Raw genomic sequence first — 23,307 nt, 5'->3', positions numbered from 1 at the left:
AAGATAAAACTTTCAGTACTTGACTTCATTAATTAAGGAGACTTACATCTCCTAAATTGTTGCTGTACAAGATATATATATCTTTCTCCACCTTTATTAACCTATAATGGACTTGAATCCATGCTCTCTTTAAGGCAAAGTAGAATATTTGAAACTATATACTTTATAAACTCAAAAAAGTGCTTTGGCTTTTTTTTTTTTTTTGGGTACAGGGTCTCACTCTGTCGCTGGGCTGGAGCGCAGAGGTGCGATGTAGGCTCACTGCAACCTCTCCCTCCCTGGTTCAGGCAATCCTCCCACCTCAGCCTCTCAAGTAGCTGGGGCTACAGATGTGTGCGACCATGCCTAGCTAATTTTTGTATTTTTTGTAGAGACCACGTTTCGTCATGTTGCCCAGGCTAGTCTTGAACTCCTGGGTTCAAGTGATCTGCCTCCCTCAGTCTTCCAAAGTGCTGCGATTACAGGTGTGAGCCACCACACTCAGCCCCTTTTGCTTATTTCAAATGCTTCTACTAATCGTCTTTTCACGGATTAGAATTAAGCCATTTTAGTTCAGTTTCTCAATTTTCTCAATGCAAGAAGATCAAAGAAACTTGGAGGCCATTTTGTAATTATTATCAGAAGAGTTGACCGCCTTACATTCTTACCACTGTAGAGTTGATTTAACAGACATTTAATTTTGTTGATAAATCAGTATTTTCTGGGCACTAAAAAGATTAAGTACTACGTTAGATACTACTGTGTGTGTTAAGAAAGTTTTGGATGCCGGGTGCAGTGGTTCATGCCTGTAATTTCAGCACTTTGGGAGTCTGAGGCAGGTGGATCATCTGAGGCCAGGAGTTTGAGACCACCCCTGGCCAACATGGCAAAACCCCGTCTCTACTAAAAATACTAAAATTAGCCAGGCGCAGTGGCACATGCTTGTAGTCCCAGCTACTTGGGAGGCTGAGGCAGGAGAATTGCTTGAACCCTGGAGGCGGAGGTTGCAGTGAGCCGAGATCGCGCCACTGCACCCCAGCCTGGGCGACAGAGTGCGACTCCATCTCAAAAAAACAAAAACAAAAAGTTTTGGGTATAGTTGTCTTCAAGCTAGTTAGAGATCTCAGTAGACATGAAACAATTACCAGTTAACTTCTAATCTGTGTTTACACTGGTAGATTCATTAGAAGTTTTGAGATAGGGTAGCTCCATTGTGACCTGGAGAATGTTAAAAAAAAAAAAAAAGCAAATAATAACATTACATATATACTCACAAATTATATAGTTTTTTTTTTTTTTTTTTTTTACCAGAGATGATGTACTTCACACTTTACATATATTAACTCATATAATCCTCAAAACAACCTTTGAGGTAGGTAATATTATTATCCAGCTACACAGAACTTAAAGTAGTGGAGCCAGGAATTTTTTCATTAAAAAAATTTTGGGAGGCCAGGAGCAGTGGCTTACACCTGTAATCCCAGCATGTTGGGAGCCCGAGGTAGGTGGATCACTTAAGGTCAGGAGTTTGAGACCAGCCTGCCCAACATGGTGAAACCCCATCTCTATTAAAAATACAAAAATTAGTTGAGTGTGGTGATGTACTACTGTAATCCCAGCTACTCGGGAGGCTGAGACAGGAGAATCACCTGAAACCAGGATGCAGAGCTTACAGTGAGCCAAGATCGTGCCATTGCACTATAGCCTGGGCAACAGAGCGAGACTCTGTCTCAAAAAAAAAAAAAAAAAAAAAAACTTGGAGGGGAGTGACTGGCACTTTTTTAAGACCTGGGGATTAGCAGGGGATAGGTAGATAAGGTTTGTGCTCAAAAGGATCTGTTAGTCACTGGTGTGGAGAAAAGAGTTAACAAAGCAGGCCTTGTAGCGGTTGGCTGACATCTGAGGGGTATCTTGGGGATGGTCCCACCACCCTAAGTGATAAGAGTCTGTCATTGTGCCTAAGTTGTTTGTATAATGAATGTGGTTTATGTTGAATATCTGCTTTTCTTCTGGGATTCTGGAATTGGCATATGTGCCAGGCAGGGGTACCTACATGACCAGTCTCCCTAATAACCTTTGGCACTGAGTCTCTGATGAGCTTCCCTGGTTGGCATCATTTTACATGTGTTATCACAGCTCACTGCTGGGAGAATTAAGTGTGTTCATTGCAACTCAACTGGAAGGGAGCACCCGGACACTTGCTCCTAATTTCCCCTGGACTTTTTGTGCCTTTCTCCTTTGCTGATTGTGCTTAGTATCTTTTTGCTATAATAAATCATAACGATGAGTACAACTGTATATTGAATCTTTTGAATCTTCTTAGCAAATTACTGAACATGAGGGTGGTCTTGGGGAACTCAAAGCATAATTGGTAATATGTATTTTCTTCCAGTATATTATACAGGACATGTTGGAGCCTCAGTATATCTGTGCTGGCTCTAGAACCTAGCCTGCTAATAAGGGTACAGTCTGGAGGAGCAAGGATGAGCATTAGAGGCTTTTATAACCTGGGGAAATTGTGATTTTATTGAGATGAGATAGGGGTGGGAATCTGAACTGTAGAGTCAGGATTTGAGCCCAGGAGATATAGTCTGTGCTGTTAACTATGTTTGATGGTATGATAGATAAAACACCTGTTTTTGTTGTAGAACTTTTGTGATGTAAGAGATTGTTGTTGGGAAGACTGTCACCTTCAGCTAATTTAAGGTTTTTCTCAGATTATTGCCAAATGTGTTCAAATGTGGGCAATATCTTCATTTTAGTTTCCCTCCTTGCATTTAATAGCAGAACCACCATAACTTCAAAATACCAATCTAAACAAATTGGAATTTTTGTCTAATCACAAAACTTTATTTTATTTATTTATTTTTTCCTTGTTATAGAGACAGAGTCTCATGCAGTTGCCCAGGCTGGGGTGCAGTGGCGTGATCATAGCCCATTGCGGCCTCTAACTCCTGGGCTCAAGTGATGTGCCTGCCACAGCCTCCCAAGTAGCCGGGACTACAGGCTTGTCACCATGTCTGGCTAATTTAAAAAAAAATGTTTTTGTTGGGTGTGGTGGGGAGGGGCCTTGCTATGTTGTTTGGGCTTTCAAACTCATGGCCTCAAGCAATCCTCCCACCTAGGCCTCCCAAAGTGCTAGGATTAGAGGTATGAACCACTGCACCTTGCCTAAACTTTACTTTAGAAACTTACTGAGTCTACGGATAAGTGCTTTAGTGTTTTTGTTTCTTTGTTTTTTGTTTTGTCTATATATATATATATAAATTTTTTTTTTTTTTTAAGGTATATCCTTAGGCCAGATACTGGTCATCTACCTGGGCTTTTTAAACCATGGAAACAGCATGATAGAATTGAAAGAACACTAGCTTGGTTGAGCAAAGCTGGGATTCAGTCCAAGCTTTGCCTCTGACTTACTTAGTGACCAGTTGTCCTTGTTCTCTTTAATCCTTATTTCAAAGATTTATTTCAACGTTGTATGGTCTGTGTTCTTTCTTGAATCCCATACCTTGTCACTTCTTTTTTGTTTTTTTTTTGAGATGGAGTGCAGTGGCTCGATCTCAGCTCACTGCAAACTCTGCCTGCGGGGTTCATGCCATTCTCCTGCCTCAGCCTCCCGAGTAGCTGGTACTACAGGTGCCCACCACAGTACCCGGCTAATTTTTTGTATTTTTAGTAGAGATGGGGTTTCACCACTTCTATGTCAGTATTTACTATTATTATTAAAAAATTATATTATTGAGTTTATTTTTTGAGTTCTATTGAGATATGGATTGCCATCAAACTTTTATAGTTTTTATTTAAAGCTTTTCACTGATGATTTAGGTCTTGCTGAGCAAATTTACCTAGTATTATCTTTAATTATCGCAAGCTATATCACACATCTCATACGACTCTTCCCCACAGGTTGAGGAGTCCTTTTGTTTAAAACTTTTTCACTGTAATGCTTTCTTACTATTAATGTCAGTATTTCTACCTCAGATGTTAGGTAGAACTGTGTTTAACTTGGAGTGGCATTTAGTTACAGTATCATATAGAAGTGATTTTTAAAATTATTTCACTTAAAACAGAGCTTAGATAAAGTGCTCCTGGAAACATGCTAATTTTATGTTTACATATATTTTGAGTGATAAATGTGAGGACCTTGAGGATTCAAAGGAAAGAGAATTAAAAGTAATTCTAATAATCTTCCATTCTCTGTGGCCCCTATACCCCAGCAATTTTTGGTCTCCATTTGACCAGAGATCCAAGTGATTGATGGTAGACCTTCAGATGTCTCTCATTGATCTTTTATAAAGAGTGCCTTTCATTGAGCAGTGATGAGCTCAAGCCTAAACTTAAGAAAATAAGGGGAATTCTGTGGGAAATAATATTTGGGATAGCTTTATCTTCTATTATAGGAAAATTCATAAAAATTATGGTTTAGCCTAGGGCGTTATTTAGTTCATGCATTTCTACTCTTGGAAGTTGCTTTTGGTGTAGGGTGATGATGATGCACAGTGACAAAAAAATTAACAGAAGAATGTTTAAGAGAAATGATCACCAGTATATTCATTTCCTATTGCTGCTATTAAAAAATCCCACAAACTGAATGGCTTAAAACAATACAAATTTATCATTTTAGCAGGTTTGCAGGTCAGAGTCCAAAAAGAGTCTTATTGAGCTAAAGGCAAGGTGTTAGCAGGCTTGCATTCCTTCTGGAGGTTCTAGGGGAGAATCTGTTTTCTTTTCCAGCTTGGAGAGGCCACCTGCATTCCTTGGCTCATGGATCCTTCCTCCATCTTTGAAACTAGCAGTGTGTCATCCTTGATTCTGCTCCTCCTTGCCCTCCACTTCCATCATTACATCTTCTCTGGCATGTTTATGACCCTTTGGATTTATCTGGGTAATCCAGGACAATACCGCCATCTCAGTATCCTTAAGTTATTCACAGAGATTCCAAGGGTAGAACAGGACTTCTTTGGGGGCCATTATTCTGCCTACCAAAGTGGATTTGTGATAAGAATTGTATATGGAATCTAGATTTTTTGTTTTGTTTTTTTTTTTGTTTTTTGAGATGGAGTCTTACTCTGTCGCCCAAGCTGGAGTGCATTGGCACAATCTCGGCTCACTGCATCCTCCGCCTCCCGGGTTCAAGCAATTCTCCTGTCTCAGCCTCTGGGGTAGCTTACAGGTGTGTGCCACCACACCCGGCTAATTTTTGTATTTTTGGTAGAGACAGAGTTTTGCTATGTTGGCCAGGCTGGTCTCGAACCCCTAACCTCAAGTGATTCACCTGCCTTGCCCTCCCAAAGTGCTGGGATTACAGGCCTGAGGCACCGCGCCCGGCCAGAATCTAGATTTTTATAAGTGGTACTGAGTTGGGTGTATTTAAGATGGTATAGGATGATGAAGTACTACTTAAATTAGCCTTTCTCACAGGACCTATTTAAAAATACATGCATGCAAGGGTCATTTAACGATCTCTTTGCAATGGGATCATTTATGTAGGAAATCCTAAGAAACTTATAGAAAAGCTATTAGAATGAATAATTGAGTTTATTAAGTTTACAGAGATAAAGTGACTATAGAAAAATAACTCTATATACTAGCAACAAATAATTGGAAGTTGAAATAAAAATTACGATTTATAATAGCATAACAATATGAAAACTGTGGGATAAATTTAACAAAATATGTGCAAGACCTGTATACCAAAAGTTACAGAAGATTGCTGAGAGAAATTAATGAATACTGTACCTAAAGAAGTGGAGAGAGGTATCAGAGATATCATGCTCATGGATTAGAAGACTCAATATTTTTAAGATGTCGGTTCTCTCCAAATTAGTCTCTAAATTCAACATTATTCCAGTCAGAATCCCAGAAGGCTTTTTTTGTTGCAACTGACAAGCTGATTCTAAAATTTTTTTTTTTTTTTTGAGACGAAGTCTTCCTCTGTCGCCCAGGCTGGAGTGCAGTGGCGCGATCTCCACTCACTGCAAGCTCCGCCTCCCGGGTTCACTCCATTCTCCTGCCTCAGCCTCCCGAGTAGCTGGGACTACAGGCGCCCACCACCATGCCCGGCTAATTTTTTGTATTTTTAGTAGAGACGGGGTTTCACTGTGTTAGCCAGGATGGTCTCGATCTCTTGACCTCATGATCCGCCTGCCTCGGCCTCTCAAAGTGCTGGGATTACAGGCGTGAGCCACCGCGCCCGGGCTGATTCTAAAATTTTTAATGAAATGCAAGGGACCTTCCAAAATCAAAACATTGAAAAACAAAAAGAATGTTTGAGGTCTTACACAACCTGCCTTTAACAGTTATTAAAAAGCTACAGTTATCTGTGGAACATAATACATAGTCCAGAAATAGACTCACATATTATGGTCAATTTTTAACAGAAGTGCCAAGGTAACCCAATGGAGAGAAAGGATAGTCTTTTCAACAACAACAACAACAACAGAATGTATAATACCTTGAACCTTACCTCAGACCATTCACAAAAACTAATTTGAGGTGGATCATGAAACTAAATTTAAGAGCTAAAACTATAAAACTGCTAGAAGAAAACATGGGAGAAAATCTCTGGGGCCTTGAATTAAGCAGAGGATTCTTGGATAGGACACAAAATTATATTCCATAAAGTTAAAATTGAGAAAATGAACTTCATCAAAATTAAAAACTTTTGCTTTTCAAGAGACACTTAAAAGTCATAGATTGGCTGGGAAAAATATTATATCTGGTAAGGACCTTTATTCAGAATATCTAAAGAAATAATGCAACTTAATAATAAGACAAAGTAAAACAAGCACTTGAATGTTCATAGCAGCTTTATTCATAATAGCCAAACACTGGAAACAATTCAAATGTTTATCAGTTGATGAATGGATAAAGAAAATAGTGCATCCGTACAGTGGAATAATGTTTTACAGTACAAAGCAATGAACTAGTGGATGAGTCATAAAAACATTGTTTAGCAAAATAATCCATACACAAAAGACTACAGAGTATAGATTACAATTACATGGATTTCCTGTTTTTTTTTTTTTTTTTTTGAGATGGAGTCTCACTGTGTCTCCCAGGCTGGAGTGCAGTGGTGTGATCAGGGCTCACTGCAGCCTCCGCCTCCTGGGTTCAAGTGATTTTCCTACCTCAGCCTCTCAAGTAGCTGGGGTTACAGGCATATGCCACCACACCCAGCTAATTTTTGTACTTTTAGTAGAGATGGGGTTTTGCCATGTTGGCCAGGCTGGTCTCGAACTCCTGACCTCAGGTGATCTGCCCACCTGAGCCTCCCACAGTGCTGGGATTATCTGTGTGAGCCACTGCGCCCAGCCATAATTACAAGGATTTCTATTAAATAAAAGGATAAAACTTATAGGGACAGAAAACAGGTCAGTGGTTGCTAAGGATTGGGATGAGGGAGTTTATTTAAAAAAAAAATACAATGCATAGGCTAGGAATGGTGGCTCACACCTCTAATCCCAGCACTTTGGGAGGCCAACGCAGGTGAATCACTTGAGCCCAGAAGTTCGAGGCCAGCCTTGGCAAAATGGCGAAACTGTCTCTACAAAAAGTGAAAATAAAATAAAAAAAAATAGCTGGGTGTGGTGGCACATGCCTGTGGTGCCAGCTACTTGGGAGGCTAAGGTAGGAGGATCTCCTGAGGAGGTCAAAGCTGCAGTGAGCCGTGATTGTGCCACTGCACCCCAACCTGGGCAACAGAGTAAGACCCTGTCTCAAAAACAAAAACAAAAAACATACAAATATGTTGTTTACTTCTTTTGCTGATGTTAACAGTTACTGTAGATTATGTAGCAGTTTCTCAATTCTTTTATTTGAATTTTTGTGACATATACACTCCTAAAGTTATTTTCATCTTCCTTGCAAATAAATTTAATGGTCTGAGTAAAGATTTTGCAGAAGTGATACACTTCTTGATGCTGGTTTAAAGAATGAAAGATCTTTGGTGCCTTTTTTTGTGTGTGTGTTTTTTATTTGTGTGTGCCAAGTCAATTAGAATACTAATGAGTACTTTGAAAACATTATGGAAAACAGTGGTTTAATGTTTTGTTTTTCTTGAGGAGTTGTGTTATTCATACACAGCTCTAAAGTTGCTTGTGGAATCTTTAGAACATCAGGTTTTTTGGTGCCTCTAGGTGCAGGATTTTCTATTAGGTGCTAATAAGGCTGCAGGAATAGCAGGTAGGCGTTCCTTTTTCATGACTAAGAGCAAGCAAGTTCTCTAAGAAGCAAGTGTGGCATATCTAGGTAATATATTAATGCAAGGTTTAGAGAAAATTTAAAATACAAATGAAATGGTTAGCTTTTGACAGGAGAAAAAAGATCAGGAAGAATATGGATCAAGTTGTGAGAGAGTAAGATGGGTCTGAAATGTGAGGGGACAATTAGTTGATGAAGTCATTTGCTGAAAATAAGGATAGTGGGACAGTGTAGGGGGATTTAAGGTTATTCTCTGCACATTTTTTTTTTTTGAGATAGAGTCTCCCTCTGTTGCCCAGGCTTGAGTGCAGTGGCGCTATCTTGGCTTATTGCAACCTCTGCCTCCTGGGTTCAAGCGATTCTCCTGCCTCAGCCTACCAAGTAGCTGGGATTACAGGCGCCCACCACCACGCCCAGCTAACTTTTGTATTTTTAGTAGAGATGGAGTTTTGCCGTATTGGCCAGGTTGGTCTCGAACTCCTGACCTCAAGTGATCCACCTGCCTTGGCCTCCCCAAGTGCTGGGATTACAGGTGTGAGCCACCATGCCCGGCCCTCTGCACAGAATATTGGCTAATAGTAAATGTTTTAAAATAATTTAAAAGTTTGTAAAAAATAATCCCTCTCCACTGATTGGTATGTTTTCTAACTTTTGTGGTTACATATACTGCTGCTACAAAGCTTCGTGTGCATGCTTTTTTTTTCCAGAATAAAATCTAAGGTCTATGTTAAAGAGTATACCAGATTAAAACTTGTTTGATCTGTATTGCCAGAAGTGTTTGGACCAGTTTGCCTTCCCACCACTACTATCTAAAGAATGGCTAGGCGAGTGCTGTGGCTCGTGCCTGTAATCCTAGCACTTTGGGAGGCCAAGGTGGGTGGATCACTTGAGGTCATGAGTTCATAACCAGCCTGGTTCGCCAACATGGCGAAACCCTGTCTCTACTAAAAATACAAAAATTAGCCAGGCGTGGTGACACACGCCTGTAATCCCAGCTACTTGGGAGGGAGGCTAAGGCAGGAGAATCACTTGAACCCAGGAGGCGGAGGTTGCAGTGAAAGGAGATCATGCCACAGCACTCCAACCTGGCGACAGAGTGAGACTCCATCTCAAAAAAAGAGTAGCTGACTTATTGTACCCAGTCTGTTACTGGGTATTCATATTTTTAAAAGGCTTCCTTAATACAGTTGGTGAAAATGTTATACTATTTTGCATTTTCTTGATACTCTTAAGATTTAACTTTTTTTTTTTTTGGAAATGAAGTCTCGCTCTGTCGCCCAGGCTGGAGTGCAGTGGTGCAGTCTCAGCTCACTGCAACCTCCGCCTCCCGGGTTCAAGCAGTTCTCTGCCTCAGCCTCCTGAGTAGCTGGGATTACAGGTGCCTGCCACCACGCCTGGCTATTTTTTTTGTATTTTTAGTAGACGGGGTTTCACCATCTTGACCAGGCTGGTCTTGAACTCCTGACCTTGTGATCCACCCGCCTTGGCCTCCCAAAGTGTTGGGATTACAGGCGTCAGCCACTACGAATATTGAACATTTTTTAATGTGCTCATTGGTCATTTCTATTCTGTTAGGATTTGCCCCTACATTTTGGGAGGGTGGGATTGGCAACCCTTTTCACATTTCTCTCTTGACCAGTCATTGGGCCAAGAGAACACAAAATTCCAGACAACATTCATTCTTCTGGGTATCCTGGTGGGCTGCACCATTCATCTCCATATTCCACCCATAAGACCGTGAATAAGTGGGTTGAGCATTTTGGAAAAATATTTTCAGTTTCAGATCTATATATTTTTCAGTAATTATGGGATTGTTGAAAGTTTAGAGATAGAAGAGACCTGTATGGTATCTGTTCGAATCTCTTATACTAGAGAGATAAAAGAGGTTAAATGACTTGTTAAAAGCAATGGAACAGTGAGAGAACATGGGAGTGAACCCAAGTCTTCTGGAAATCTGTCTGTTACTTTGTCAGGTCACATATTAATGTGTTACCCTTGACCTTCACAAAAGATAACACCCAACTTTTTAATCTTTTCATTCTCTTTAAATTCAGTCCTTGTGCACAGTGAGAAGGGAGGTAAATTGTGGGTTTTTATGCTTAACCAAACCGTTATCTAAGTAATGGCAGCATATTAAGAAGATAATTAGTTATCAGAGTGAGCAAGGATTATCTATTATTTAGCCAATTTATTCAAACATAAATGTGGCAGTAATGTAAACATGTTTTCAAAAGTTGGGATGATATTTGTTGTCATCTGCGATGTTAGCTAGGAACAAATGGTTATCTCTTTATATGAATCTGTAAATAGCGTGGAAAATAAGAGGTATTTGTAAATATTTTTGTGTTTGAGAGAGATTGTACAGATAGATGGAAAGCACTAGAGCATTGGTGAAGGGGTGAACAAAATAAAGAAGGCTTTACTGTGCTTGATCAGACTTTTGAAATTTTAAGCTGTTTTTTTAAGGATTCTAAGTCACCTGGGCAAAGAAAGAAATTATAGATTTGGCAAGGGGTAAACTTTAAGACCATCATGTGAAACAAGGATTATGAATTCTTAAAAATTAAGCTTCATTTTCATTTCTCCTTTTATTTTATAACATTCTAATGACCACCAAATCCTTTAAATGATCTCCAAAGTTCAACTTCTTTGCCGAAGTAAATGAACATTTAAAAAATTTCAGGGGAGTGAATGCTGTATGTGTAGATTTTATTAGTTCCTTAAAGAACTTCTAAGTTTTTCAGTGTCCTTATGATATTTTGAACTTGTTTACATTTTTATTCCTTCTACCCAAGTTTACGTGATAAAGTAAAAAAAAGTAGTTACATGGTAATATTTCCTCTGTAATATTCTTTCTCCAGGTGTCTGTGGGCTAGTAGTCACTGCTCTTCTCTTCTCTTTGAGAGGCACACTAGGATAGGGAAAACATGGGCTTTGAAAGCTCACTGCTCTGTTTTGAAGGCTCAGCTCTCCCACTGCTGGCTCTGATTCTTTCCTTCCTTTCACTCCCTCCTTCCTTCTTCATGGTGGGGGTGTGGTATTTAAACTTTATGAGCTCCAGTGTCATTACATGTAGAATGGTAATACCTGTGCCACAGGGTTATGAGGATTAACTGAGCTTGTGAAGTAATGTCTGGCACAAAGTAAGGGTTTGATAAATGAGTAGGTGTTTGGTAATTATGCCAGGTCTTAGTTTTTTTTTGAGCACTCATTCATTTTATTACTTTGCAGGAAGCACTTGTGAATTATATTTTGTTTGGTAAAAAACGTAATTGAACAGATTCTGAGACTAGACCAGTGCAAAAATACTTGATGGAAGCCTCAGGAAAATAAAGTGGTTAATAGTTTTTTTTTTTTTTTAACTTTTTATCTGCTGGTTCACTAGAGTAGACATTAGTGAGAGATACACAGCAGAAACCCTACCCTACCTTGCCCTGAGGAGCCTTTACTTTAAAGAGGCAGGCCATAAACACACAGTATATTCTGGAAAGTGTAATGCAAGCATTAGATGTTAAATAAATTCAGAGAAAGTAAAAATCACCAAGAATGGGGGCTAGAGAAGGTTTTTAATAAAAGAGGTAGTTCTTGAGGAAGAGTGAAATCAAACTTAAAGGAGAATGGCAAAGTTATTTCATGTAGGAATAACCAGGTAAACAGGTTTGTGCATATACTTAGTGGACGTGCTTTGTACATACCTTTCTGAAGGCAGGTGTAAGTACTGGGCAGAAATGTCAGGGAGAAAATAGACAAAGGGACAATTGTTGATTTGGGAGTTATTGGCATAGAAGTGTTTCCTAAAGCCATATTACTCGATTCAACACTTGTCTAACCAGAGGGTCAATGATGAAGACTTTGTAGAGAGGCAATGGGATGAAGTAGAATCGTCCCATTCTTTGTGAAGGAAGACTATAAGGAGAACCAGAATAGAGAAGCCTTGGGAGAAGAGATTTTTTTTTTTTTTTTTTAACATAGAACCTCACTCTGTCACCCAGGCTGGAGTGTAGTGGCACCACAATGGCTCACTGCAGCCTCAAACACCTGGGCTGAAATGATCTTACCTCAGCCTCCCAGGTAGCTGGGACTACAGATGTACGCCACCATGCCCAGCTCATTTCAGACATTTTTTTTTGTGGAGACAGAGTCTCACTCGCTGTGTTGCCCAGGCTGATCTCGAACTCTTGGCCTCAAGTGATCCTCGTACTGTGGCCTCCCAAAGTGTTAGGATTACGGGCATGAGCCACTGCACCCTGCCAAGGTTTTAAGAAGGGGATATGGTTAGGAAAATTAAATGCAATACGGAGGGTCAAAGGAACTAGAAAAGGCCGTTTGATTTTTGTATTTTTTGGTAGACATTTAGACTATTTTCTAAGCTCTTATGAAAATTTCTGTTGTGAAGCTGAACCCAAATTGCTTCAGAGTCTGTTTTTTTACCTGCTATGCAGTGCAGTAAGATTTAAGAAAGTGAATCTTTAGTATTCTTATGCTTTTCTTAGGCAGTCCTTTGCCATTTTTAACACCTTTGCCACATTTCATTGCTTGTTTTGTTTTCTGTGTTTAGTTTACTTTTGAAACAAATGCTTATTTTCTCTTGGGATTCTGACAACTTATATGGTCTGTGAAGAAAATTGTTTGGAATTTGTTTCGCAGCGGAAGGAATGTTATTAATATGGGTGTAAAAGGCCCTTGAAATAAAGCTTAATGGAACTTTTGTCAAGGTTACTTTGTTTTGTTTGAGGGATTGTAGTTAACTCTTGAATAAACTGATACAGTTGACAAAAATTGGTTCCTGGGAGGCTTGTTGGTGTATTTTTGAAAACAATATACATTTCTTTTTTAGCACATTTGCTTTCTTTCTTTCTTTTTTTTTTTGAGACAGAGTCTGGTTCTGTCCCCCAGGCTGGAGTGCAGTGGCACCATCTCGGCTCACTGCAAGCTCCGCCTCCAGGGTTCACGCCATTCTCCTGCCTCAGCCTCCCAAGGAGCTGGGACTACAGGCACCCGCCACCACGCCCTGCTAATTTTTTTGTATTTTTAGTAGAGACAGGGTTTCACTATGTTGGCCAGGATGGTGTCGAACTCCTGACCTCGAGATCCGCCCACCTCGGCCTCCCAAAGTGCTAGGATTACAGGCTTGAGCCACCGCGCCCGGCCAAGCACATTTGCTTTCTTACAGAAGTACAAATTCTTTTTGTGTAAATGAATATAATAGTGTCTTTTCACTACAATTGGGCTTCTTAAATATTTGAATATGGTATATACGAAGTGATGGTTTTATAACATATATCTGCCCTCTGCTGGTGAAAATGCATTATTGCTGTGAATTTAATAGCTAGCTTTAGTAATTTCTTTGAATGTAATAATACTCTGTAATTTCAAAAGTTGTCATAAAACTAAACTTGGGAAAAATACCCTTATCATTTGAAAGGAATATTCTCTTTGGGACAGTTCTGCACAATGAATTATTCTGCCCAAAATGCCAGTAGTGCCTTGTTTGAGAAATATTGACCTAATATACTGATGATGATGATTTTTACATTGTGGCTGTCTCTCGTGGTTTTTTAAGTTTCTCTGTAAGTTCTAGGTTTGTCCTGTCCAATGTGGAAGTCACTAGCCATAAGGCTATTTAACCGAATTTAAACATTCACTTTCTTAATTCCAGTAGCCATATTTCTAGGCTTAATAGCCACTGTGGCTAGGAGCTAATGTGTTGCATAATGCAGATTATAGAATGTTTCCAGCATCATGGAAAGTACAGTTTGACAGTGCTGTTTTAATTTTTAAATTTTAAAGAATGAGGATTATCATTTTCATGAAGTAATCATTTTCTTACATTTGTGATGAATTTCTTTGCCATGTGTTCTTTTCACATAACAGCAGTTTCTCAAAAAACAATTCCAATTAATGAAGGGAAATATATTTAGTAGGATTTTAGGTTATTAAGATTTTATTGTACCGTGTAATTTGCTGCAACTTGTATATTTATTGCTGAATGATTATAGTACATTTTTCTCAATGTAGGGCATTGAGTATTTCTAGTATTTTGCTTCTCTGTTTTGAAGAGTAAAGTTAGGTTAAGAATAATGGTCATTTTTTTGACACCGTTTAGTTGAGATAATAGCTTCTTTACCCTTTTGGTGCATGTTTGGGATGGAAGGAAAGCTATAAATCAAAACATATGTAGAGAAACTATAATGTGTGAATCACAGTTGAATATGTTGGATGATTAAAAAAATACATAGACAATTGACCCAGTTTCTCCTAACGGTAACATCTTGTAAAATTATAGACGAATGTCACAACCAAGATACTGATGTTGATACAACCCACCAATCTTACTGTGACTTCTGCAGTTTTGCTTGTACAGTAATTGTGTGTGTGTGCATGTATTTTTATACAATTTTATCAAAAGTGAAGATTCATATATTGCCACCATAGTCAAGATATGGAACAGTTATATACCACAAGAATCTCTTGTGTTGCCCTCTTAAAACCACACACACTTTTCTCTGTCCCACCCCACCCATCCATTCCTAACCCATAGCATCCATGAATCTGTTTTTCACTTCCAAAATTTTGCCATTTCAAAAATGTTATATAAATAGTATCATGCAATATGTAACCTTCTGGGATTGGCCTTACTCAGTGTAATTCTTTCAAGACACATCCAAGTTGTTGCATCTGTTAATAGTTCTTTTCTTTTTATTAAATAGAATTTTGTGATATGTTTGTACTATAGTTTGTTTAACCATTCACCTGTTGAAGGACCTCTGGACTGTTTGTAGTTTTTTAGTATTAAAAATAAAGCTGCCATTAACATTTTTGTATAGATTTTTGTGTGGATGTAAGTTTTTATTTCTCTGATAAGTGCCCAGTAGTGCAGTTTGCTGGGTTGTATGGCGATTGCATGGTTAGATCCATAAAAAAAGTGCCAAACTTTTCGAAAGTGGTTGTACCATTTTATATATCTACTAATGATGTGAGCTATTTAGTTTCTCCTTTGCCAGCATTTGGTGTTGTGACTGTTTTCTATTTTAGTAATTATGTTAGATGTGTTGTAATAGTGATATTGGTTTCAATTTGGATTCTCCTAGTGGTTAATGGTGTTGAACATCTTTTCATGTGCCAGTTTTCCATCTGTATGTCCTCTTCAGTGAGATGTCTGTTCATGTTTCATTTTCTAAATAGATTTTGTTTTTTACTGTTGAGTTTTGAAAGTGCTTTATGTATTCTAGATACTAGTCCTTTGTCAGATATGTGCAAATACTTTTTCCTACTTTGTAGCTTATCTTTGCATCCTCTTCACATGGTCTTTCATAGAAGAAAAGTTAATTTTGAAGAGGTTCAATTTATTAATTTTTTTATGGACTGTGTTTTTAGCAAGTCTAAGTACAATTTGCCTAACCCTAGATCTTGAAGATTTTCTCCTATATTGTTTCCTAAAAGTTTTACAGTGTTATGTTTTATATTTAAGTCCATGATCCATTTTGAGTTGCATTTTATATATGATACAAGGTATGGATCAAAGTAATTTTTTTTGCATGTGGATATTTGATCCTTTGAGAACTTTTTTTTTTTTTTTTTTTTTTTTTGAGACAGAGTCTTACTCTGTCACCCAGGCTGGAGTGCAATGGTGTGATCTGGGCTCACTGCATACCCTACCTCCCAATGCTTCAAGTGATTCTCATGTCGTGCCTCAGCCTCCTGAGTAGCTGGGATTACAGGTGTGCACCACCACGCCTGGCTAATTTTTGTAGTTTTAGTAGAGATAGGGTTTCACCATGTTGGCAAGGCTGGTCTTGAACTCCCGACCTCAGGTGATTCACCCGCCTCGGCATCCCAAAGTGCTGGGATTGCAGGTGTGAGCCACTGTGCCTGGCCTGAGAACCATTTCTTGAAAAGATTAGTCTTTCTCCTTTTGCACCTTTTTAAAAAAGTTAATTGACCATATATGTCCAGGAGGGAGCACTTCTGAAATTTATTATGTTCCATTGATCTGTTTGTCTGCCTTTATGCCAATATTGTACAGTCTTTATTACTGTAGCTTCTAAAGAAGTCTGGAAGTAAGTAAGGTAGTGTAAGTCTTCCAACTTTGTGATTTTTTTCAAAGTTGTTATGCCTATTCTAGGTTTCTTGAATTTTCATATGAATTTTAGAATCACTTTGTCAATTTCTACAAATAATCTCAGATTTCAATGGGGAATACTTTGAGTCTGTAGATCCATTTGAGAGAGAATTGACATCTTTTAATATAGAGTCTTCCAATCTGAACAAAATATATCTCTCCAATTATTTAGATCTTATTTAATTTTGCTTGGCAGTATTTTACAGTTTTCAGTATATGGGTCTTGCTTATTTTTTGTTAGATTTTTCCATAAGGTTTTATTTTTTAATGCTGTTGTAAAAGATATTTTTAAAATTTTAATTTCTGATTATTACTGGTATATAGAAACACTGTAGGTTGCTGCATACTTACATCTTGCAACTTAGTTAACCTCACTTATTTGTTTTCATAGCTTTTTTTGTGGATTCTATTAGGTCTCCTACCTAGACAATTATCATCCTTGAATAAAGGCAATTTTTTCTTTTTTCCAATTTGAATACCTTTTATTTCCTTTTTCTTATTTTATTGCACTGACTAGAACCTTTAGTAAAATAGAAGTGGTGAAAGTGGACTTGCTTGTCTTGTTCCTGATACTAAGGGAGAAAGGGTTCAGACTTTATCTTTTATGTAAAAGTCTTACCAGATACCTTTTATCAAGTTGAGGAAATTTCCTTTGTTGCTACTTTGCTGAGAATTTTCATCAGAAATGTATGTTGAATTTTATCAAATGCTTTTCTGCATCTTTTGAGATGATCATATAGTTTTTAAAATCTTTTTTTTTTGTTTTTTGAGACGGAGTTTCGCTCTTGTTGCCCAGGCTGGAGTGCAATGGTGCGATCTCGGTTCACTGCAACCTCTGCCTCCTGGGTTCAAGCGATTCTCCTGCCTGAGCCTCCTGAGTAGCTGGGATTACAAGCGTGCACCACCACGGTCAGCTAATTTTGTATTTTTAGTAGAGATGGGGTTTCTCCATGTTGGTCAGGCTGGTCTTGAACTCCCGACCTCAGGTGATCCGCCCGCCTTGGCCTCCCAAAGTGGTGGGATTATAGGCGTGAGCCACCGCACCCAGCCGGTTTTTAAGTTCTTTAATATATTGAACTACATTGATTTTCACACATCAAACTGCATTCCTGGGAGAAACTACACTTGGACATGATGTATCTTTTTTATATATATATATTTTTGAATTTGATTTGCTATAATTTTACATATTGTCATGAAGGGTGTTGAACTGTAGGTTTCATTTCTTGTGATATCTTTGTCTGGTTTGGTATCAGAATAATTTTAGCCTCATAAAATGAATTAGATAGTATTCTCCTCCCCTTTCTCTCCTTCCCCACTGTTTTTTTCCCCTCAATTTCCGGAGGAGTTTGTATAGAACTGACACTATTCCTTAATCGTTTGGTAGATTTCCCCAGTAAAGCTATCTGGGCCTTGAGTTTTTGTTTGTTTTTTTGCTGAGCAGATTCAATTTATTTAATAGATATTAGGCCATTCAGGTTATCTTTTCCTTCTGGAGAGAGCTCATTTGTGTCTTTCAAGGAGTTGGTGCACTTATAAAGTTGTGTATGATATTCCCTTATTATGATACCTGTAGAATCTGTAGTAATGTCGCTTCTCTCATTGCTGATATTGGTAGTTTGTATTTTCTCTCTTTCTTCATCAGCCTGGCTAGAGATTTACCGATTTTATTGATGTTTTTCAAATAATCAGTCTTTATTTTCACTGACTTTTTTGTTGCCTTTTGGTTTTCTGCTTCACTGATTTTTAAAAATTTTTATGGGTACATATAATAGTAGGTGGATATATTTATGGAGTACATGAGATATTTTGATATGGGCATACAAAGCATAATAATCACATCAGGGTAAATGAGGTTTCCATCACCTCAAGCATTTATCATTTCTTTATGTTACAAACATTACAATTATACTATTAGTTATTTTAAAATGTGCAATAAATTATTGTTGACTGTAGTCACCCTGTTGTGTTATCAAATACTAGATCTTACTCATTCTAACTATATATTTAAACCCATTAACCATCTCAATTCTGTGGCCCTCTGCACCAACCGCTTACTCTTCCCAGTTTCTAGAAATCATCATTCTACTCTCTATCTCCATGAGTTCAATTGTTTTAATTTTTAGCTCCCATGAAAGAGTGAGAATGTGAGAAGTTTGTCTTTCTGTGCCTGACTTATGTTACTTAACGTAACGTCCTCTAGTTCCATCCGTGTTGTTGCAGATGACAGGACCTCATTTGTTTTTATTGCTGAATATAGTACTCCAATGTGTATATGTACCACGTTGTCTTTATCCATTCCCCTGTTGATGGACACTTAGGTAGCTTCCAAATGTTGGCTATTGTGAATAGTGCCACAATAAACATGGCCATGCAGGTATCTCTTCAGTATAATTATTTCCTTTCTTTTGGGTATGTACCTAGCAGTGGGATTGCTGGATCATATGGTAGGTCTATTTTTAGTTTTTTTGAGGAATCTCCATACTGTTCTTCATAGTGGCTGCACTAATTTGCATTCTCACCAGTAGTGTCCAAGGGTTCCCTTTTCTCCACATCCATGCCAGCATTTGTTATTTTCTGTCTTTTGCATAAAAGTCATTTTAACTGGAGTGAGATGATATCTCATTGTAGTTTTAATTTGCATTGCTCTGATAATCAGTGATGTTGAGCACCTTTTCATATACCTGTTTGCCATTTGTATGTCTTCTTTGGAGAAATTTCTGATTAGATCTTTTGCCCATTTTAAAATCAGATTATTATATTTTTTCCTATGGAGTTGTTTGAGCTCATTATATATTCTGATTATTAATCCCTTGTCAGATGGAGAGTTTGTAAATATCCTACCTCATTTTATGGGTTGTCTCTTCACTTTGTTGTTTCCTTTGCTGTGCCAAAGCTTTATAACTTGATGTGATCCCATTTGTCCATTTTTGCTTTGGTTGCCTGTGTTTGTGCGGTACTACCCAAGAAATTTTTGCCTGGGCAGAGTTTCCCCAATGTTTTAGTAGTTTCATAGTTTGAGGTCTTAGATTTAAGCCTTTAATCTATTTTGACTTGAATTTTGTGTATGGTGAGAGATACGGCTCTAGTTTTATTCTTCTGCATATGCATATCCAATTTTCCCAGTACCATTTATTGGAGAGACTGCTCTTTACCCAATGTATGTTCTGGGCCCCTTTGTCAAAAATGAGTTCACTCTAGATGTATGGATTTATTTCTGGGTTTTCTATTCGATTCCATTTGTCTATGTGTCTATTTTTTGTTGTTGTTTTTGAGATGGAGTCTCGCTCTGTTGCCCGGGCTGGAGTGCAGTGGCGTGATCTTGGCTCACTGCAGTCTCCGCCTCCCAGGTTCATGCTGTTCTCCTGCCTCAGCCTCCTGAGTAGCTGGGACTACAGGCGCTCACTACCATGCCCGGCTAATTTTTTGTATTTTTAGTAGAGACGGGGTTTCACCATGTTAGCCAGGATGGTCTTGATCTCCCTACTTCAGGATCTGCCCACCTCGGCCTCCCAAAGTGCTGGGATTACAGGCGTGAGCCACCGCGCCCAGCCTATGTGTCTATTTTTATGCCAGTACCATGCTGTTTTGGTTACTATAGCTCTGTACTATAATTTGTTTTGGTTTTGGTAGGCCGTTTTAGAAGATCTGTAGTATAATTTGAAGTCAGGTCATGTGATTCCTTCAGTTTTGTTCTTGTTGCCTGGACTATTCTGGGTCTTTTGTGGTTTCATGTAAATTTTAGGATTTCTGTGAAGAATGTCTTTTTTTTTTTTTTTTTTTTTTTTTTTTAGACAGAGTCTTGCTCTGTCACCAGGCTAGAGTGCAGTGGTGCAATCTCTGCTCACTGCAACCTCTGCCTCCCAGGTTCAAGTGATTCTCCTGCCTCTGCCTCCTGGGTAGTTAGGACTACAGGTGTGTGCCATTACAGCCAGCTAATTTTTGTATTTTTAGTAGAGACAGGGTTTCACCATGTTGGCCAGGATGGTCTCCATCTCTTGACCTCATGATCTGCCTGCCTCGGCCTCCCAAAGTGCTGGGATTACAGGCATGAGCCACCGTGCCTGGCCATCATTGTATTTTAATAGGGATTGCGTTGAATCTGTAGATTGCTTTGGGTAGTGTGGACATTTTAACAATATTGATTCTGTCAGGTGGAGAGGCCAGATTGGCTAAAGCTTTGGCCTCCAGCTTTGGAAAATGGCATTGGGGGAAGGATGGAGGGGTTGAGAAAATGAAAAACTGTGAGACCTGGAAGTTGATTTGAGACTCATATATTTAAAGCAAAATTGGTTAAAAATTTAAGGGGTTTCTTGGGTATCATTCAAAGTATTGAAGATGACCCACCTCTGGATACTCAGCTTCTCTTAATATTACTCACTAGAAGCTCATTTTAGACCGATTCTATCTTTTTCCTACAGTCGTCATAGCAGATCTTTTGTTTATTTATGTTGTGTTATTTTTTGCATTTTTAACAGATGTGGTTTGTTCTTACCCTAATCTAAATGAAGATAGGTGCCCAGGAAACTATACCAACCCTCTTGAAGTTCAAATGGTTGTAATCCTTTGGAAAGTTATTTTGTGGTGGATTTTCCGTTTACATCTTGAATGCTACATCCAGTGTCACCACAGCAAAGTCAGAAATCGAGGCTATAACTTGATCTACTGATGGATAAGGCATCTCAAGAGATTTGCGTTAATGATACACTCCACTGGCAATGCAATAATTCTCTTCATACTGTGTTGCAGCATTCCTTCCTTGGAACCCAGCAGATCAGATTATATCTTGATCTCCTTCTGGCCATCCTGGCCCTGGAGCTGATCTGTTTTCTGATGTGTCTGCTCATTTACACAGTGAAAATCTGGAAGTTTAATAAAGCTAAACCATATCCTGATGTACTTGAAGAAGGAAAAATCTATACTTAACCCAGCAGTATTACCTCAGAGACTGGATTCAGAACGATTTGAAACCTAGAAGAAATTGTTGAAAAGCAAGGAGACATAATGGTATATATGAAGTGACACAATGAAGTGTTGAGTGACTATTGGCTCTCACTTCCTTGGACCTAGCCTGTTAGCCAAGTAGAATGTGAGAGGCTTACAGTCTTGACAGCAATTGCAGAGGAATCCAGAGTAATCTCACAAGCTGCCATAGAGAATTGCAGCTTTTTCTGAATAACATTGTATAATATTTGTTGGAAACCTGAATTTGGTTCTCACCTGTGTGGCTGTATACTATATACGGTTTGGGGCTAAAGGTACCTTGTAAACACCTTGATAACTTGAGGATAATGTCTGTTGTTTACTTTTTGAAATTATTTAACTGCTTGGTTTATCTTAGGATCAAAGGTACAATTTAAACAACAACAACAAAAATCCAATATTGAATCTTTCAATCCATGAACATGGAATATATTCCCATTTTTTTGGTGCGTCTTTTTCAGTTTCTCACATCAGTGTTTTATTCTATTCACTGTGGAGATCTTTCATTTCTTTTCAAGTTTATTTATCTCATTGTATTTGTAGCTATGTAATGGGATTACTTTCTTGATTTTTTTTTTTTCCTCATTGTTTGCTCTTGACATGTAGAAATGCTACTGATTTTTGTATATTGATTGTGTATCCTGCAACCTTACTGAATTTGTTTATTCTAATAGTTTTTTGGTAGGGTCTTTAGGTTTTTCTAAATATAAGATCATATTACCTACAGACAAGGATACTTTGACTTTTTCCTTTACAAATTGGATGCCCTTTCTTTCTCTTGTCTGATTGCTCTAGCTAGACATTGTTTGACTGTTATGCTGAATAACAGTAGTGACAGTGGGCATGCTTGTCTTGTTCCAGGTCTTTGAGGAAAGGCTTTCAGTTTTTCCCCATTCAGTATGATACTAGCTGGGGGTGTGTCATATATGGCTTTTATTGTGTTGAGGTATGTTCCTTCCATACCCAGTTTTTTTGGGGTTTCTATCATAAAGGGATGTTGAATTTTATCAGAATCTTTTTCAGTATCAGTTGAAATGATTATTTGGTTTTTGTCCTTCATTCTGTTGATATGATGTATCACACTGGTTAATTTGCATATGTTGAACTATCATTGCATCCTTGGGATAAATCCCACTTGGTCATGATGAATAATCTTTTTAATATGTTGTTTAATTTGATTTGCTAGTATTTTGTTGAGGATTTTTGCATCAGTGTTCATCAGGATATTGGCTTCCTTTTCTTTGATGTGTCTGTCTGGTTTTGGTATCAGGGTGATACTAGCCTTGTAGAATGAGTTTGGAAGTATTCCCTCCCCTTCTAGTTGTAAGAGTAGTTTGAGTAGGATTGGTATTAGTTCTTCTTTAAATGTTTGATAGAATTCAGCAGTGAAGCCATTGGGTCCTGGACTTTTAACTTTGCTGGGATGCTTTGTATTACAGCTTCAATCTCATTTCTTGTTATTGGTCTATTTAGATTTTTGATTTCTTTGTGGTTTAATTTTGGTAGATTGTATGTGTCTAGGAAATTACCCATTTCATCTAGTTTTTCCAATTTATTGGCATATAGTTTTTCATAGTAGCCTCTAATGATGGTTTGAATTTCTGCAGTATTTGTTGTAATGTCTCCTTTTTCATCTCTGATTTTATTTATTTGTGTCTTCCTTCTTTCTTTGTCTGGCTTATCTTTTGCTTGTCTTTAAAAAAAAAACAGCATTTTGTTTCATTGATCTTTTGTATTTTTTATTTCAATTTCATTTATTTCTGCTCTGATCTTTATTATTTATTTTCTTCTAATTTTGGGCTTGGTTTGCCTTTGCTTTGCTAGTGTTTAAAGCTACATCATTATGTTGTTTATTTGAAGTCTTCTGCTTTTGTAATGTAAGTGCTTATAAATTTTCCTCTTAGTACTGCTTTTGTCTTATCCTACAGGTTTTGGTATGTTGTGTTTTTATTTTTATTTGTTTCAAGACATTTAAAATTTCCTTTTAAATTTCTTCATTGATCCCTTGGCCTTTCAGGAGA

At 38.1% G+C, this 23,307-nt stretch overlaps 1 protein-coding gene and 1 pseudogene across 8 annotated transcripts in view; both read left to right on the top strand.

The window, feature by feature from the left end:
• The window catches only part of SMAP1 (small ArfGAP 1), a 199,925-nt gene that overhangs the window by 10,514 nt on the left and 166,104 nt on the right, over positions 1-23,307 (top strand). The window contains exon 1 of one of the 8 annotated variants that reach the window (XM_058435295.1): positions 4,622-4,864. The exons of 5 other annotated variants lie outside the window; for them this stretch is intronic. In XM_058435295.1, the coding sequence (XP_058291278.1) occupies positions 4,744-4,864 (121 nt within the window). In that variant the 5' untranslated portion in view covers positions 4,622-4,743. Of the gene's footprint in view, positions 1-4,621; positions 4,865-23,307 lie in introns of those variants that run through there. 2 more of the 8 variants (XM_058435296.1, XM_058435293.1) reach the window with 2 other exon arrangements.
• On the top strand, positions 20,444-21,396 carry LOC116474360 (transmembrane protein 192-like; annotated as a pseudogene).

The sequence above is a fragment of the Hylobates moloch genome, unplaced genomic scaffold (genome assembly GCF_009828535.3).
Source record: "Hylobates moloch isolate HMO894 unplaced genomic scaffold, HMol_V3 SCAFFOLD_2, whole genome shotgun sequence".
Taxonomy (NCBI): Eukaryota; Metazoa; Chordata; class Mammalia; order Primates; family Hylobatidae; genus Hylobates; species Hylobates moloch.
This window is presented reverse-complemented; position numbering and strand designations above follow the sequence as displayed.